The 16,894-nt window shown below is 52.4% G+C and overlaps 1 protein-coding gene across 4 annotated transcripts in view; it reads right to left on the bottom strand.

Annotated features, from left to right (window-relative positions):
- Window positions 1–547: 547 nt before the first annotated feature.
- The window catches only part of Ripor1 (RHO family interacting cell polarization regulator 1), a 28,798-nt gene continuing 12,451 nt past the window's right edge, over window positions 548–16,894 (bottom strand). For 3 of the 4 annotated variants that reach the window (XM_021170504.3, XM_029480758.2, XM_021170505.3), the window contains exons 2-22: window positions 8,241–8,367; window positions 7,973–8,125; window positions 7,746–7,824; window positions 7,329–7,352; window positions 7,183–7,236; window positions 6,919–7,071; window positions 6,750–6,813; window positions 6,621–6,664; window positions 6,409–6,534; window positions 5,769–5,917; window positions 5,564–5,693; window positions 4,067–5,479; window positions 3,857–3,978; window positions 2,871–3,003; window positions 2,478–2,613; window positions 2,190–2,351; window positions 1,758–1,916; window positions 1,456–1,652; window positions 1,289–1,372; window positions 1,105–1,195; window positions 548–971 (exon numbers count right to left, since the gene is read on the bottom strand). In XM_021170504.3, the coding sequence (XP_021026163.1) occupies window positions 874–971; window positions 1,105–1,195; window positions 1,289–1,372; window positions 1,456–1,652; window positions 1,758–1,916; window positions 2,190–2,351; window positions 2,478–2,613; window positions 2,871–3,003; window positions 3,857–3,978; window positions 4,067–5,479; window positions 5,564–5,693; window positions 5,769–5,917; window positions 6,409–6,534; window positions 6,621–6,664; window positions 6,750–6,813; window positions 6,919–7,071; window positions 7,183–7,236; window positions 7,329–7,352; window positions 7,746–7,824; window positions 7,973–8,125; window positions 8,241–8,367 (3,698 nt within the window). In that variant the 3' untranslated portion in view covers window positions 548–873. Of the gene's footprint in view, window positions 972–1,104; window positions 1,196–1,288; window positions 1,373–1,455; window positions 1,653–1,757; window positions 1,917–2,189; window positions 2,352–2,477; window positions 2,614–2,870; window positions 3,004–3,856; window positions 3,979–4,066; window positions 5,480–5,563; window positions 5,694–5,768; window positions 5,918–6,408; window positions 6,535–6,620; window positions 6,665–6,749; window positions 6,814–6,918; window positions 7,072–7,182; window positions 7,237–7,328; window positions 7,353–7,745; window positions 7,825–7,972; window positions 8,126–8,240; window positions 8,368–9,220; window positions 9,690–16,894 lie in introns of those variants that run through there. The other variant, XM_029480757.2, reaches the window with a different exon arrangement.

Below are 16,894 nucleotides of genomic sequence, written 5' to 3' on the forward strand. Positions count from 1 at the left end.
CTCAGGGAGGGGAAGACCTAGCAGTCTCGGTTCACAGGGCAGCCATCCGGGTCTCCTATTTCCCAGGCGCAGGCTCCTCCCCTCAGCAAGGATTTCACACCTCTCCTCACAACCTAAAGTTGCTTCTTGAGGTCCACTGCAGGAAGGAAGCTGCCTGGTCAGAAGGGTGCAGAGAGAAGCCTGCCCACTGATGCAGTTCTGCTGCCCCCTGGTGGCGACAGCTCAGGCACTTCTTGCGGCTTACTCCTTGCTCTCTAGCCACAGCTGCCCTAGCATAGTCAGTTAGAACCTGGTCTGGGCCAGCTGCAGAGCTTAGATGCACTCGGGCTATAGTTCCCGGTCTCGGCCGCAGGCTCAGCCTGCTCAGCAGTGCTAGTTCCCTTCTGTCTCTCTTCTCCAAGCCCAGCCCTGGACTCTGGGCTTCCTTCCACCAGGATTTCCAGGGCAAACACTTATGTGGTTGTCACAGCGTGGGTGTGGACACAACAGGGCCAGGAAGAGCACATCAGAAGGCGTTGGAGCAGAGGTTCGGGAGTGCACCAAGCCATGTAGGAAACACAGTTTGCTTTTTTTTATTTTCTGTAAAACTCTGTAAATAAAATACAAACCCAAGGGATGTGGTGAGGCAGGGCAAGCTGACCAAATGGCCAGGCCTCCGACACTGTGTGTGGCAAAGACTGTGCAGAACCGCGGCTGGGAGGCACTTCATTTCAGGCATTCTGCCAACCCCAGTGGTAACAAAAGAATATATTAGATTTTCATTGATAGGAATTTGTGGGGAGAGGTGACTGGAACCAGCCCTCACCCTCCCTGCCAGTGCCTGATGAGCCCTGAAAACGAGGGAAGGGACACTGGGAGCCGGCAATTAAGAGTTCAGAATGCTGTGCTGGCCATGCTGCTGGGCCCAAAGATGCAGGGCAGAGCATCCAGGGACTCCTCTAGCTGTCGATGAGCAGACTGTCCTTCCTCCCCTGTAATGTGCAAATATAAGGTCAAGAGTGGCCCAGGCATCTTCCAGGCCTGGCATCCCCTCACCCTACCCCCAATAGCCAAGATGTTCCCAAATCCCCTTAACTCGTGGTGTCTCCCACTTCCCAGCCTCACCGCACTGCTGCAGGCTCTGCCGGGCGGCTTCCCTCACAGCTTCTGTGTCTGTTTGGCACAAGTACACCAGGGGCTCAATGCCCTCAGGAGCCTATCAGCAAACAGAATATGGAGGCAGGTTCAGTGTAACAAGTAGAAACAGCCCTGAAGTGAAAGCGTTTGAGGCAGGTCGGCAGGGACTCACCTTGATACAGCCCAAAGCCAGGCATCCGGCCACTCGAGTCTGCATGTCCCCATCCTCCAGCTGGTCCAGGAAGCACAAGAGAGCCTGGGGATGGGTGGAATGGCAGACTTAGACACCAGGAGCCCACAACCCTAACCTCACCTCCAGGAAAATCCTGCCAAACTCACCCTTTCCCGGAAGACAGGACCAAGTGACAGGCTCCGAAGCTGAGTGCTGACAGCAGCCATGACTTTGTTGTTGCCGTGGACCAGCAGGGAGCTAAGAGCCCGAAGCCCATCCTTTCGCAGGCGCCCCTCCGGCGCTAACCTTAGGGCTTTCAGCACAACGGCCTGGTCATCAGAGTTCAGGTTCTGGACTAGTAACACTGAAAGAAGTAGTTGGGGAGGGTGCTTTGTTCTCCGCTCTCATCATTCACACCCTCAGGGCCACCCACAGCGCGAGCATTCTGTGGCCAGGGCCACCACCTCACCCTCCTCTGCAGTCTCTGTCACATAGGCATCCATGGAGGGGCTGTCCAAGGCTTCTACATAACTCCAGAATTGGAAGATGGTGAACTGCTCCCCTGGGCCTGGTTGGGGCCTCCTGGGCAGCTTCTGCCCCAGGGCATCTTCCAGGAACTTCACACACACTGCAAAAGACAGTACCACAGCCTGAGCTGGAATAGTCCCAGGCCTCTAAGAGGGACGACAATGCCCCCATCTGGCTCATGCCCAAGGATTCCTTGGCCGCCCTCTGGAGGGTCCCCGGTCTAGCTCATGCCCAGGGACTCCTTGGCCACACTCTGGAGGACACGGATTCTCTTCAGTGCTCAATTTGTCAGTCAGTATGGGCTGATGAGGACTTCCCTAAGGGAGCTGAGATGGAAGGAAGGGGCAGGTAGGTAGGCAGCCCACTCACTCACCAGCCTCAGCTAAGCCTGGCTGGCGCAGGGAGAGACGGGCACCGTACTGGCTGCAGAAAGTGAGGAGCACCCGCTCCACAGAGCAGATGAAGGGGCTGAGTCCCTCTGTACACTGGTCCCAAAAGGTCAGGAAGCCGGGCCGAGAGGTGGAGAACTGTATCACTGTGAAGGATGGAGAGAAGCATCAGCAGCCGAGCGAACCAGGCAGGGGGAGCAGGCGGGTAGATAGGATTAGGTTAGGCGGGAACTCCAGATGTACATCAAAGCCCAGGCCCACACAGCCTTTACCTTCCTGGGCAGATGTGGCAGAGTTCCCCCATAGCTTGCTGCGTTCACACACTTCCTGGAATACACGCGCTTCCCGCAGCAGCCGTTCCAGGGCCCAGGCCTCCTGGCAGCGCAGGGGTCCAAATGTGCCCAGTTTCTAGAGGACAAGGGTTGCCAAGTAGTTTAGGCTTCATGGCGAGGGTTGGGGAGGATGGGGGTCAGGAGAGTACAGGTCCCAGCATGCACTGGGAGAGGCCAAAGCAGGAGGAGTATGGGAGGTATTACATCTAATAGGCACCAAATGCCAGACCCTGGGGCATTGCAGTATAGAACTGAGAGGTTTCGAGGGTTGGATTGGAGTTCAGGGCTCCTTGGGGTAAGTGGCTGGGGGTGGGGAAGACATTATCCCCTCACCAGCAGGAGGCGGCTGCAGTGGTACAAGTGCTGGACCAAGGTAGCATCCAGGGCTGAACACCCTGTGCTTAGAGACTGGCCATTTGATGAGTCTAGTCTGTCCTCTGCCACAACCTCTGGGCTGCTTGTGTGCCTGAGAAAAACAAAGGGAATCAACACCCCGGGCCCCTAAGAGCACACATCACCTTCTGATCATCAGATTTTATTTTTATTAAGCTCCTCCTACCCAGAATGGAAGAACAACAGGAAGACACAGACACGAGGTAAGTTCACAGGGGACTTAGGGGAGAACGAGGCCTTAACCAGCAATGAGTAATATGGGTCTTTACAGTCAGTCTACTTTTTGCTACCTCTGCTAGGACCAGAGGGACTGCTGGGCCCGAGATGGGCGCCAGGATTGCAGGCGGGATGGTCTATGAAACGTGGGCTGTAAAGGACGCAGGGCTTGGGACTGGAACCTAGGAAGTCGTAAATGGAGGAGGGATCGGGTGCGACTCTCAAATCTGAATCGGTAAAATCTGTTCCAGGAATGAGAGCCCAGTGGCCGGGGCCTCCGGGAGAGTCGGGGTCTTGACGGAGGGGAGTGGTGCTGGAGGACACAGGGTGTATGGGGAGGCGCTGAAAGAGCTGCTTCACAGGGTGGGTCCAAGGTGAGGTCAAGGGAAAGAAGAGAAGCAGGAGGCTCACAAGCTGATGGGGATGTGCAGGGGAGGCAGACATTGCTGAGATGAACAGGGTGGCCAGAAACACTGGGATGGACAGAGTTGGTAACATGGACATCAAAGACACATGAGGTATGCCTGGAAAAACACAGCTATCCTACCACAAGCCCATCCTCATGTATTCTACCTGGTCCCACCTGGCCACTTCCCATCCTGCATTTCTCCCAACCCACCTGCTCCTCTGCCTTACATCGCTTTACCTCTTCCCCTTCATCTCTCCCTGCCCCACCAAGTTCCCAGTCTTGCCTTGCCTGACCGCCTCACCTGTCCCCAGGACCCTCGTTGTCTTCATCTTCATCATCATTGAGGAAGCTGAAGCTCTCCAGGGCATGCTCCACAGTGATGCTAAGACTGGAGGCCCGGCTTCGAGTCAGGCCTTGTCTCTGCTGGGATTGTAAAGAGGGTCAGAGCTACTGGCACTGGTTGGCAGCTGTCCCTGTGTGGCCTCAGCCCAGCCCAGTCTAGCCTCCTTACCATGAGCAGACTCTCCAGCCGAGTCACCTCCTGCTCCAGGCCCTGCAGCTCAGGAAACTGACCACGATAGTCATCAAGGGCAGACATTAGGGTCCCAAGAGCCTCTTCAAGCCTTCTGTCCCCAGCTCCTCCCGTTGCCTCAGGGACTAGGGCTTGAGCAACTGCGGCTACGTTATGTTCTGAATGTTGGGGTTCAGGGGCTATAGATGAGGGAGAGGAACTTGGGCTCTTAGGGATTTGTTCTGGGGAATCCGGGGCAGGGCTTGTGAGGGGTTTTGAACCAGAGCAAGCAAGACTCTGGTAAGAGGTGCAGGATGTTGTGGAGTCTGCTTTAGTGTAGGGAGGGGAGGCTGGGTGACTACAGGGCAGAGGTTCAGTGCCTGGGCCAGTGGATTCTGCAGAGGAGCTGGAGATTATCGCCACGTCTGTAGAAGGGGAGGGGCTTTCAGTTGTGGAAATGGGACTTGTAGTGGTCTGGACTGGGCCCACAGCACTGGTGGTATGAGTTGACATCTTGGCTTCTTGAGTAGGACTAGTGGTACTGTGGCCGGAGCTTGGAGTAGTGCAGGTGGGACTTACAGTGGTATGGGTGGGGCTTGGGGTAGTGTGTATGGGGCTCGGGGTGCTATGTGTAGGGCTTACAGTGGTGTGGGTGAGGTGTATAGTGGTATGGGTAGGGCTTGGGGTACTGTGAGTAGGGCTTGGGGTAGCCTGGGTTGAGTCTGTTGCATTAGGGACAGAGCCTGTGGAGGTGAGGGGAGAGGGCGTGGTTGTGTGGGCAGAACCTATAGTGGTGGAAGTTAGGCTTGGAACACTGTTGACAGGGCTTACAGCACTATATGCAGAGCTTGTCATAGTACGTGTGATGCTGGGCAACTCAGAAGGGGCGGAGTCTGTGGTTTTGTGAACCAAGTCTAGCTGTGTCGTTGGGGCAGGGTCTATAAATGTGGGGGCGGGGCCAGTTGTACTGAGGGCAGGACTTGTGGCAGAATGGCCATTGTTGAGGACAGGAGGAACACTACTGACACGCTCCACGTGAGTGGAATCTGGATAGACAAGCGGGCTAGGCCCTGGGATTGGGCTTTGTGAGTCCACAGCTTCCACGGCCTCAGTCAAGGCAGCATCCACGCTGGCCTCACTGATGTGGCTGAGAGTCCGGCTGTAAGGGGCATGCCCATTGACCAGGGCTGGGGTCATGGCTGGCTCTTCATCCATGGAACCAGACGACGTGAGGCTCTCTGGCCTTCGGAAGGCAACTTGGACAGGCAGGGGCTCAGGCTGTTGCACCAGAGGCTTGGGAGTTGAGTGTCGAGCTGTGCCAGAAAGCTGCGGGCTTGATGAATCATCTGATGATTCGGAGGACAGGGACCAGGCTGTCCCATTCTCTAGCTCCTCTTGTCGCCGTAACATGTTCTAAGAGAGAAAGAAGTGCATTTCAGGGTCACACCAAAAAGACCCAGGGAGATGGTAGGATCTGGGGCCTGCAGTTTGGCTCACATAAAAGGCCTGTTCTCGGAGCGAGGGTGTGTCTGGTGGGCTCTGGCTATACGTGGAAAATCGCTTGGTGACCGTGGAAGCTTTGTTGACTGTAGAAGCAGCTGAAGGCTGGTCATCCTTGTCAAAGGGACTGTGAAGGGAAAAAAGATGTTAGTTATGCTGCCGCCTTCCTTGGCCCTGCCCTGAGCCCATCGTGCCTACCAACCTCCATATGACTTCTAGGCTAAGCTTGATGGTGCCAAGATCATTGATATCCACAGCCACAACCTGGGGCAGGGCGGCAAACAGGTCCTTGGTCTCACAGGAGACACTGCCCACGACTACGTGGTTAGCCAGTCCCTTTAATTCTGTCACCTGTAGCCAAGAGTGCACGGAGAGGTCACACAAGTGTAGGGGCTTCAGGGCATTCAGAAATCTGAGTTTGCATAGAGGTTATAAGATAGTCACGGGGTCATGAGGCCATGCAGGTTACTTGAGGAGAAGAGTTTCTAGGGACCATAAGGGACGGAAGCAATCTGGGAACAAGAGTATCATGGAAATCCATGTTGGTATAGTCATTGGAATTACAGGTTCACAGCCTCATGGGAGTTCAGGAAACCAAAAATCCACAATGTCAGAATATCATAAAGGTCTCAGTATCAAAGTGATGAGGTAAAGGAATTACAAAGTTGTTTTCAAGGCCCACAGAAAGAGGACTATGGGAGCTAAAGAGGTCATGGAGTTACATTTACAGGACCATAGAGCTATAAGGGACCACAGAAATGAGAGATTGTCACAAGAAATTCACAGGATAACGGGGTTCACAGGAACAAGCTGTCTTATGGATCTGGTCAGAAAAAAATCACCTTGATAGACAGGAATTCTGTGAGTAGAGGAAGAAAGACGGTCTCTTCACTGTCCCACACCTGCTTGCCACTACTCTCTATCCGGCCTCGCAACTTCCAGCGCTGACGGCCATATTTCATGCAGATCTGGGGAGACAGGCAGGGTAAAGTAGCTCTCAGGACGGCAATTTGCTAAGCTTCCACCCCAGCTTTCTCACGCACAGCCCTCGTACCTCATATTGATCGCCCACACACAGCCTGGCGAAGCCAGCCAGCCCTGGGCACAAAAGGAGAAGATGAGCCATGCTGAGGGCCTTAAGCATCCCCACTCCTGCCTCTCTTCTGCCTCTACAACTCAGTACCTTTCATCCGGAGATGAAACTCGCCCAACTGTGCCTCCAGCTCATTCTCCAGAAGACACATGCTCTGGGAGGAGGGGAAGGGTGGATAAGAATGTGAGGGAATGAAGAACTAATCTTCCCTCAGCAACCCACACCTTGTGACTCTGCCACAGTGGTCCTCATCTCTCACCTCTGTATACTCTCGATGGCCTCGAGTGGCCTCAGCCAGGCTGTCTCGGGCCTCTCGACTCCCTGGGGACCCAGTGCTATAGGCACGGACCATGTTGTAGGCACCATCCCTGAGACGCCGCTGGACACAGTATGCTTCATACATCTCATCAATCTGAAAAGGTGACAATAGGGTAGAGGGAGGGGACTCACCACCGAGAACCGCTGGGGTTGTCCGGGATGATCTCCTCCCACTGCCCATGCTGCACGCATGCTGCACAAGTACCTTACTGGCATGGAATTCCAGTCGTCGAAGAAAGCGTTCAATAGACTTGACTTGCTAAGGGAGAGTTGAGTCAGAAAGAGCCTAAATCTCAGGACTCTCTCCTGAGCCAGCTCCCTTCCAACACTATTCTACATGCATACACTTACCTTGTCCAAGTCATACAGGAAGCCCTACAGAGGGAAATGAGAACAGATGCTTAGAAAGCAAGAGGAGGACCCCAGGAAGGTAACTGCCCATCCAGCTATTCTTCAGGATTCAACAGAAATGTTTCCTCATTTGACAGTCCTCTTCCCAGGAAGAAGGAAGCACCCTGGCCCTCTCCTATGCACTGCCATATAATCTCTTGCTGTCCTGGGTAAGGCCTGAACTCTCGCACTGGAAACTCTTGTGGATCTCAAGCAGAAGAAGTTAGGATAGAAACGCCTACCAGCTCACCTCAGAACACAGCCCAGTAACCATACAAGGCTGATTTGCCCAACCCCTACACTGTAGAGGGTTGATTTGCCCTTCCCCTACACTGTAGAGATGAGGAGTGGTCCAGGGCATCCCCTATCATTACTCACTAGGCGGGAATTCCTTTTGGACTCCTTTATCTGGCGCTGGAGCTTCTCCTGCTCCTGCTGATGCACTTCCAAGTAGGCCCTGGGGGAGAGGCAAAGGACAAGAGTCAACTTATCAAGCCTTAAGTGACAGTTGTAAGAAATGGGTGCAAGGCTAGAGAAGATTCAAACTTGCAGAGAGAAACCTCTGTGAAATCCTGGGACACTGCATTCAAGAGGAGATTGCTTACGTCAGTCCCCGCTTAAGAGCAGCGTACACCAGGTCCAGCCTCTCTGGCTGCGGCACCTTGGGAGCTGGATGGGCCACAGAAAACATCCTTGACACTCGGGAGAGCACTAGGGGCTTCCGTGGGGGCCCTGGTGGGCTGAAGACAGTGAAGCTCCTGAAGAAGAGACTGCCTTTAGAAAGGGGTGTCAACAAGAATCCCCCAAACCCTCACTACCCCAGTCCCAACCCCATCTAACTCTCTCAACCCCACTAAAACCCCTGCCGCGTACCTGGGCCCGCGCTCGTGGCTGCCGAGGACGCCTGCGAAGGACTGGCTCCTACTGACCCGGGCGCTGAGCAGGCGGCGCTGCGGCCGCACCGACAGGGACATCATGGAATGAGTTCGCGCGGGGCTCCCTGGGGGTGGCGGGGGTGTGTGTCCAGCACCAATCGGGTCCCTGAAGCCCCTTTCCCGTGACTGGTTCCCAGGGTTGGGGCAAGCCCTCCCTGGTCGCCAGGTACAGCTGCCCCAGTGGGTTCCAGCCTCGGCAGTCTTAGCCTCATTAGCCCCCGCGCTAATGACAGGGCAGTGGCAGGAGACTCGGCCTCGGACTCAGCGTGGCCTCCGCCGGCCCCTACTTCCTGCGGAGGTGCGGGCTCCGCCTGTCGCGGGGCAGGAAGGGGGTGTCTCGCGGGGACCCTCCTCCAGCTGGGAAGGAGCAGGAAAGGGGCGGGGCGCGCAAAGAATGTGCGGAAGCGCCTGTTTACCCGGGGGCGGGGCGGCATCCCCAGCCCTTCCCCTGACCGCCCCCCCTCCCTCCGTGGACCGAGAGGTTGGGTACCACCACCCCGGTAGGCCGTGGGAGGTCATGGGGCGGGGCACGCATTCGGATCACAGTAGAGCTGAGAGACAGTCCAGGCCCGTGCAGGTTTGGCTCATGTAACCCACCACTCAGTATAAACACTGCCCCCAAACTCAGGCCGACTCGCGGGCGCCTAGAAGCCAGAATCCTCCCGGCTGGGAGCCCGGGGATTCCCGGGATTGGGGGTGCCGAATGAGAAGTGCCCCTCCACCTCCACTTTTCTATAAACGTGAATTGGAAACCAAGTCATGGACCCATGGTTCTCCTGCCCTTGGAGGGAAGGAGTTCACGGCCGAACCCCCAACCCAACCCATTCCCAACGAAACACGCACTCTAAGCCCCCAGAATCCCGTCTGCATCCCTTGTGGCCATCTCTGGAGCCTTTGCAGCTCCAAGCCAAGTCCTACCTCTCTTTTTGGAGTTCATAGTTAGTTCCGGACGGCCCCCGACTCACGCTCACCCACTGTGTCCCGCTGGCCCGGGGCTTTTTGGTACCAGCCCCGTTGGGCTCCAAGCTCACTGCCAGCGGCTCTGGCCCCGGTTTCTGGCTGCTCTCAGCGCCTCCTGCCCGCCCAGTTCCTGCCTCCTGACTCAGCCCGCCGGGATAGGGCGGGACTGGTCTCCTGGACTAAGGGGACACCGAACTTCAGTCTGCTTAGCCTCTGTAAGAGGTTCTAGGGGCTTCCCTCGGCAGTGGGCTGACACAGGTTTTGTGGCTTAGGAACGCTTGTGAAGGGAGTTGAATACTAGAATGAACGGACAGAATAAAGAGACTATTGGAGGCTGTAATAGGTGTTCAAGGGTTTGGAGAGATGGCCCAGAGGTTAAGAGTGCTAGCTTCTCGCCGGGCGTGGTGGCGCACGCCTTTAATCCCAGCACTTGGGAGGCAGAGGCAGGCGGATTTCTGAGTTCGAGGCCAGCATGGTCTACAAAGTGAGTTCCAGGACAGTCAGGGCTACACAGAGAAACCCTGTCTTGAAAAACCAAAAAAAAAAAAAAAAAAAAAAAAAAAAAAAAAAAGAGTGCTAGCTTCTCTTCCAGAGGATCCAGGTTCAATTCCTAGCACCCACATGGCAGCTCACAACTTTCTGTAACTCCAGTTCCAGGGGATCAGACACCCACACACAGACATAAACAGGCAAAAAAAAAAAAAAAAAAAAAAAAAAACACCAATACACATGAAATGAAATATGTCCAAATGAGCCTGCTGAGAAAAGATTCACAAAGAGAGACTGGGTTCTATATGTGTGAAGTGGGTAAGTAGGAGGTTGGGGTACAGGAATTGTGCCAATGGATGACACTGGATAATAAGGACTCTGAAGAAGCTGAGAAGAGAGAGGAAACGAAGCGGTGGAAGTGGGGCTATCCCTAAAGCCCACTTGCACCTGTGTCTCTCCTTTCCCTTGGACCAAGGGAAAAGGATCAGGTCCTGTTACCCAGCCAGGGTTTTCCCTTATAGTGGAAGATAGGACTGTTTTCTTCCACCCATGGCCTGAATTCCCTTGTACTGGCTTTCTGGATCCCAACATCTCTTACTTGAACATCCAGCATGAACTATGTGTTCCTGTGGACTGCCTAGCTAAGCCTTTATGCATCTTTCAGCTCCCCTACCCAACACCCTAGCCTAATCGTCTGCTCTGGAATGCCCTTTTCCTAAACCACAGACAGCCTCACTGTCCGTAATCTCTCCAATATCACTACTGCATCTGTTTGTTACCTGAGACCACTGGTTCCCCCAGTCCCACAACTCATTTATTCAACTACCCACTGAATGACAAGCACGTGCCAATCACTGGAGATACAGCCTGGAGATTCATAGACACCACTGGGCACCTCGTGGTCCGCCTCTGCTTGCTTTCTCTTCCAGCTCCCTCCCACCTTTCTTCCCTACCTTCTCTGCACATCCTCTTCCCAGCCTGCATCCACAGCCAGCCTTCTATCTCTTGCCTGCTGTTAGCATCCTCAGTGCCCTGCACTTCTGTCTTCCCTGGCAGACACCAATCCTGGCAAACCACCTCCCTGTCCTTGCAGCTCCTATGCTCCGCCTGGATCGAGCCCAGAGGTCTTGGCACAGCAGCCTGGCTGGAATCACGGTGCAATCCTTAACCGCAGATGGTTCTCACTTCCTACCTGGGAAATTACCCTGTATGGCTCTAGTCTTTTTCTCCCTCCTCAGAGAAAATGGATACCTCAGATTAGACTATTCAACTCACCAGTAAATTCAAGTCACTCTCACATCAAAACTGAAAACTATCCAAATGCCCGTTGATAATAACGGGATCACTATGTGATGAAAAATATGAAACATAAACAAGAACATGCAGTGAACCTTACAGGTATCGGCCAGTGACAGACACAATACACAAGTAAGTAAGGAGACATTACACCCTTGAAAATGATGTTCAAAAACAAGTGGTAGGGCTGGAGGGCTGGCTCAGTTGTTAAGAGCACTGACTGCTCTTCCAGAGGTCCTGAGTTCAATTCCCAGCAACCACATGGTGGCTCGCAACCATCAGTAATGGGATCTGATGTCCTCTTCTGGCATGTCTGAAGACAGCTACAGTGTACTCACATACATAAAATAAAAATAAATCTTAAAAAAAGTGTGAAAGTGTCTGGACATGGTGGCCTATCCCTGTTATCTCATCACCCAGAAGGCAGAGGCAGGAGGATCAGATGTTCAATGCTAGACTAGGCTACAAGGTTAGCCTAGGCTACATGAGAGCATGTCTCAAAAAAACAAACAAACAAACAAACAAAAAACAAAAACAGAACAAAAAGCACACAAAACCAATTTCTGATGGCAGAGGTTAGATTAGTAGCTGTCCTGGTTGGTTTCTTCCAACTTGACACAAGCCTAGATATATTTGGGAAGAGAATCTTACCTGAGAAAATATCTCCATCTTGGCCTGTAGGCAAGACGCCTTTTTTGTTGTTGTTTTCTGTTTTTGTTTTTGTTTTGGGGGGACAGGATCTATGTAGCTATGTAGCTCTGATTGGCTGGCCTGAAACTTGCTGTGTAGACCAGGTTAACCTTGAACTCATAGAGATATCTACCTGTCTCGGCCTCCTGAGTGCTGGGATTAAAGGCAGGTGCCACCACAACTGACTTCCCAGTTTTTCTTGGTTAATGATGAATGTGAGAGAGCCCAACCCAATTGGGGGTGGTGCTACCCCTTGGCAAGTGATCCTGGGATGTATAAGAAAGCAAACTGAGCAAGCCCATGGAAAGCAAGCCAATAAACAGCATTCTTCCGTGGCTTCTGTTTCAGTTCCTGCCACCAGGTTCCTGCCCTGCCTGCCTCAGTTCCTGCCCCAACTCTCTTCAGTGATGAACTGTTACCTGGAAATATAAAATGAAATAAACCCTTTCTTCTCCAAGGTTGTTTCTGATCATGGTGCTTGATTACAATAATGAGGTTCTAAGTCATACAGTAGTCACCTTCAGGCTGTAACTGGAAGTAGGCAAAAGGGGTCCTGCAAAGCGGTACCAAGGCTTTACTTCCAGGTGATACACTGGTGTGTTCCATTACAAAATGGTTCACGATGTATATTTAGGACAGACCTTTGTGTGTGTGTGTCTGTTTGTCTGTCTGTCTGTCTGTGTTTGTGTCTAGGAGTGATAGGGTCTTAGTTATATTCCCCAAGCAATTCTTAGGCTCAAGCAGCTGCCATAGCTTTCTGAGAAGCTTGGACCTTAGGTGTATGCCACAGTGCCTGCCTATTTTCTGCACACATTAGAGTACATTATACTGTTGGATTTAAATAGATAACTACAGGTAGTCTAGAATCTAGCTCAGTGGTAAAGTATATGCTTAGTATGCTCAAAGCTTTGGATTCAATCACCAGCAATGCGCGCGGGCACGCGCGCGCACACACACACACACACACACACACACACACACACACAGAGCGAATGAGTAACAATAGAAAAGAAATTCCCTCCCCATGTGTCCTGTGTCTTGCTCTCCCCATCCCCATCCCACTGCTCCTTCTGAGTCAAGTTTCTGGAAGAATGGTCTACTTCCATTTCCTAGCCACACCCACCTACTCCTCTCCCCAGGCTAGCTGGCTTTTTGCACCCACCCGTCCAGTGGCTAGTCTTGACAGGGTCAACAATGACCTTTCTGTTGCTGAATCAACCCTATATCTAATGTCTAGTCCTTATCCTGCTTGATCTCAATAAAGTATTCAACTTGGTGGTTCCCTTCCTATTCCTTAAGCCCTTCCTTCTCTTGAATTTCAAGAAGCAACTTACTTCTGTTTTCTACCTACCTCTTTAGACACACATTTTCCCCCACAGAGGATCTGTTTCTCTGTTTATCCCCACTTAGACTTCATTGTTTGAGCCCTTGGGCTATGTACCCCTCTGTAAGCACCCTTATCTATCCTCAACCAAACCGTCCTGCTTATCCAACTGTCTCCCAGATGTCTCCCCACAAGCTAACTGACAGTGTGTGGTGGCCTGTAAAGGAAGATGAACTAAGTTTGAGGTCACTGAACCGACCACGTTTCCAGTCTTAACCACCCCAGGAAAGACCTATTGCCTACAAGTCCAGTTGATCAAAACAGAAACTGGGAGTCATCCTCCGTGCTGCTGTGAGTTGCACCTCACCTCCACTCAGTCACCCACTCTTGGCTCATCAAGCTGCTAAATGTCTCTAGATCCAGTGCTGATAGTACAAGCTTATAATCCATCTACCTGGCAGGCTGAGGCAGTAGGATCAAAAGTTCAGGCCTGCCTGAACTACAAAGTCAGCCTGGCTAACTTACTAAAAGTCTATCACAAAATTTAATATATATGTAGATAGATACATAGATACATACATAGATACATACATACATACATAGATTTAAAGTTTGGGGAGTATAAGTTCAGTGGTAAAGTGTTTGGTCAGCTTGCTTAAGGTCTTAGTTCAATATCCAGTACACACACACACACACACACACACACACACACACACACACCTCTAGAATCCACACCTTCACATCAGGCCCAAGCTATGACCAGCTGTACTCTAGAATCATATAGCAGCATCGTAGTATGCTCTCTGTCCCCCCTTTATCCTGCAACCATCCATTCTCTATTCACCAACAGTCTAGAAAATTCCAGTCACCCACAATTAAACAAACAAACAAAACCATCCCTTTTAAAATGTTTACTGTACATCAGGCATTATGCTGTACAAAGATCATTTAATTCCAGCAAGGAAACCCACGTAGGTGAGTCTTATTAACCCTGCTTCACAGATGAGGTCACCTGGCTGTATGTGACCTTGGGCGAGTCTCTTAAGCTTTTGGACTTCAGATCTAATGAGGATAATAAGCACAACCCCTGCTGGAAGCATGAAGTGAGTGAGATACCTCCATCTACCGCGAGTGTTAAGGGAACTGAGTGCCATGCACAAGTATTAGCTGCTATTGCTAATGAATACTAATTTACATAGCTAGTAAGGAGCAGGGCCCAGATCCAAGCAGAGGCTTTCTGACCTAAGACCCTAAATCTTTCTATTTCAGAAAAATTCACAGGTACCTGCTGCCCCTAGAATAAAGACCTATGCTTCCTTCCCTGGTCCTTGTCCTCTTCTCTAGCAACTGTGACCCCTTCCTGTCACACTTAAGGTTCTTAGCATCTGAGCAGCAAAACCCCATTCCTCCCAAACCCTCTTTCCACTAGTGTGTGTGTGTTGTGTGTATGTGTGTGTGTGTTGTGTGTGTGCTGTGTGTGTGTGTGGTGTGGGGGGGTGTTGCGTGTGTGTGTGTTGTGTGTGTGTGTTGTGTGTGTGTGTGGGTTGTGTGTGTGTTGTGTGTGTGTGTGTGTGGTGTGTGGGGGAGTTGTGTGTGTGGTGGTGGGGGGGGTTGTGTGTGTGTTGTGTGTGTGTGTTGCTAGGTTCAGACTAAGACCTTAGGCAAGCACTCTACAACTCAGCTGCATCCCAGCCCCCCGCTTCTCTCTACCCTTAGCCTGCTTAACTCCCTCCCATTTTCTACTGTCCCCCTAACAACTTCTTCCAGGAAGCCTACCCTGAGTTGGTTCCCCCTTTTTGGCGCCTCTATAGCTTCCTCTCTCTGACCCTCAAGGCCACATGGCTAGCTGTAGTTCTCCAGGTTCTATGTTCCCACCAGTCTATACCCTCTGAGTCCTGGGCCTACCTGCCTGCCCACTACACTCAATTCCTGGGCTCTCCACCAGCACCTAAAAAGAAGCATCTGAAAGAAGGAGGGAGCTGAGTTGGGGAGCTGGGCTGCTCAGTCTTTGAAACAGGATCCCGACCTGCTAGAAGGGTAGATCATGGGACACAAATCTGGGTCTACCCTGATTCCCCTACCCAACTTAAGATTCTTCCCACTAGGGGGCGGGAGAGATGGCTCAGCGGTTAAGAACACTGACTGCTCATCCAGAGATCCTGAGTTCAATTCCCAGCAACCATATGGTGGCTCACAACCATCTATAATGGCATCTGATGCCCTCTTCTGGTGTGTCTGAAGGCAGCAACAGTGGTAGTCATATGTACAATATAAATAATTCTTTTTTTTTTTTTTTTTTGGTTTTTTCGAGACAGGGTTTCTCTGTGTAGCCCTGGCACTCACTTTGTAGACCAGGCTAGCCTCGAACTCAGAAATCCGCCTGCCTCTGCCTCCCGAGTGCTGGGATTAAAGGCGTGCACCACCACGCCCAGCTTATAAATAATTCTTAAAAAAAAAAATTCTTCCCACTTCATGGGGCAGGCCTGCTCCCAGGGACAGAGACAGGATTGAGGTGTCCTGGGATTCTGATTGTTGTCATCTTTCATTTTCATCTTTCATTTTCTTTCCCTGGCAGCATCTCTGCTGCCATTTAACCTCTACACTCAGGAATCATGACAAGTGACACCAACCACCACCACCTCACCCCACTGCCATTAAATGGCCATAGAGAATGTACATCTGACTGCTCACTTCTGGGAGAGGCAGAATCTCCTTCCTTGTTGGTGTGGACAGAAAGGGCTAACACCGCCTACCCCGACCCCCATCCTCACCCCTACCTAGAGCTAAGGGAGAGGAACTATCTCAACTGGTGGGTGCTGGCTGCTAAGAGACAGAAATCTCAGCTCCTGCCAACTCAGGTGAGTTCTGGAAACGATAAAGAATCCAAGTCCCAAAGGTTATGAGGCGTGCAGCTCGACAGCGAATGGAATCTTAATTGCCTGCACGAACCCACTTTCCATAGACCTCCCGATCGTTCCTGTGTGCCAGGACAACACCACCAGCATGGGACGGAAAGTAAGACCAATAGTACTGCCCACCTAGCGCACACCACACTAGCTACAGCCTCTCCACAAGTCTCTAGGTCCAGTCCGACTCAGCTGTAGGGCTACAGTAGACTGAGGTAAACAGAAGCTATAAATAACCCAGGCAAAAGGGTGGCTGCAAGGGAGAAGGGGGTCGCGCGCAAAAGCCTGTCCCTGTCTCCATGGCAACTGCCCCAAACCTAGTTGCTGACGTCATCTGGCAGCCGCCAACCAGAACTGCCACTGAAGAGGGGAGGGGGGCCTGCAATGGCCTAAGACCCCCACCCCACCCCGGAACCGGGTGGAGACTACTTAGTGGCCTCACTTCCTGCCAGCCTCCTCCCTGGTCAGCTGGTCACATTCCCTGTCCCGCCGCGTTCTGGGAGCTGGACAGCCTCCCCCGGCTAGGTCTGGCTAGGACGCGAGTCCCAGCGGTGGCGGATTGGGAACGCTCTGACTCACTCTCGCCCTCCTCGCCTGGTTTTCCACCTAGGCAGATCCTAGTCCAAACGCCTTGTGCGCTCCCTTCCCTCCCACCCAAACCCAGGCCCAGGGACTGCTCATCTCTCTCTGTTGCCCACAGGGCCCAGGACCGTGTCGGAGGTAGACGAGGGAGCCTTGGCAGTCCTTGTCCCGCTGTAGTGCTCCCAACCCCCACTGTCAATACTAGAGAGGTGGATGGTGAATTTTTGCTTCTTCCCAACCCAGCTGTGTGACCTTGAAAATGCTGCTAACCTCTCTGGCCCAGTATGTACATCTGCCAGATGGTCATACACCTCCTCAGAAGGCTGCATGTCAGTCGAATGTGCA

This window comes from Mus caroli, unplaced genomic scaffold (assembly GCF_978045245.1).
Source record: "Mus caroli unplaced genomic scaffold, Mus_caroli_1 scaffold_10, whole genome shotgun sequence".
Lineage (NCBI taxonomy): Eukaryota > Metazoa > Chordata > Mammalia > Rodentia > Muridae > Mus > Mus caroli.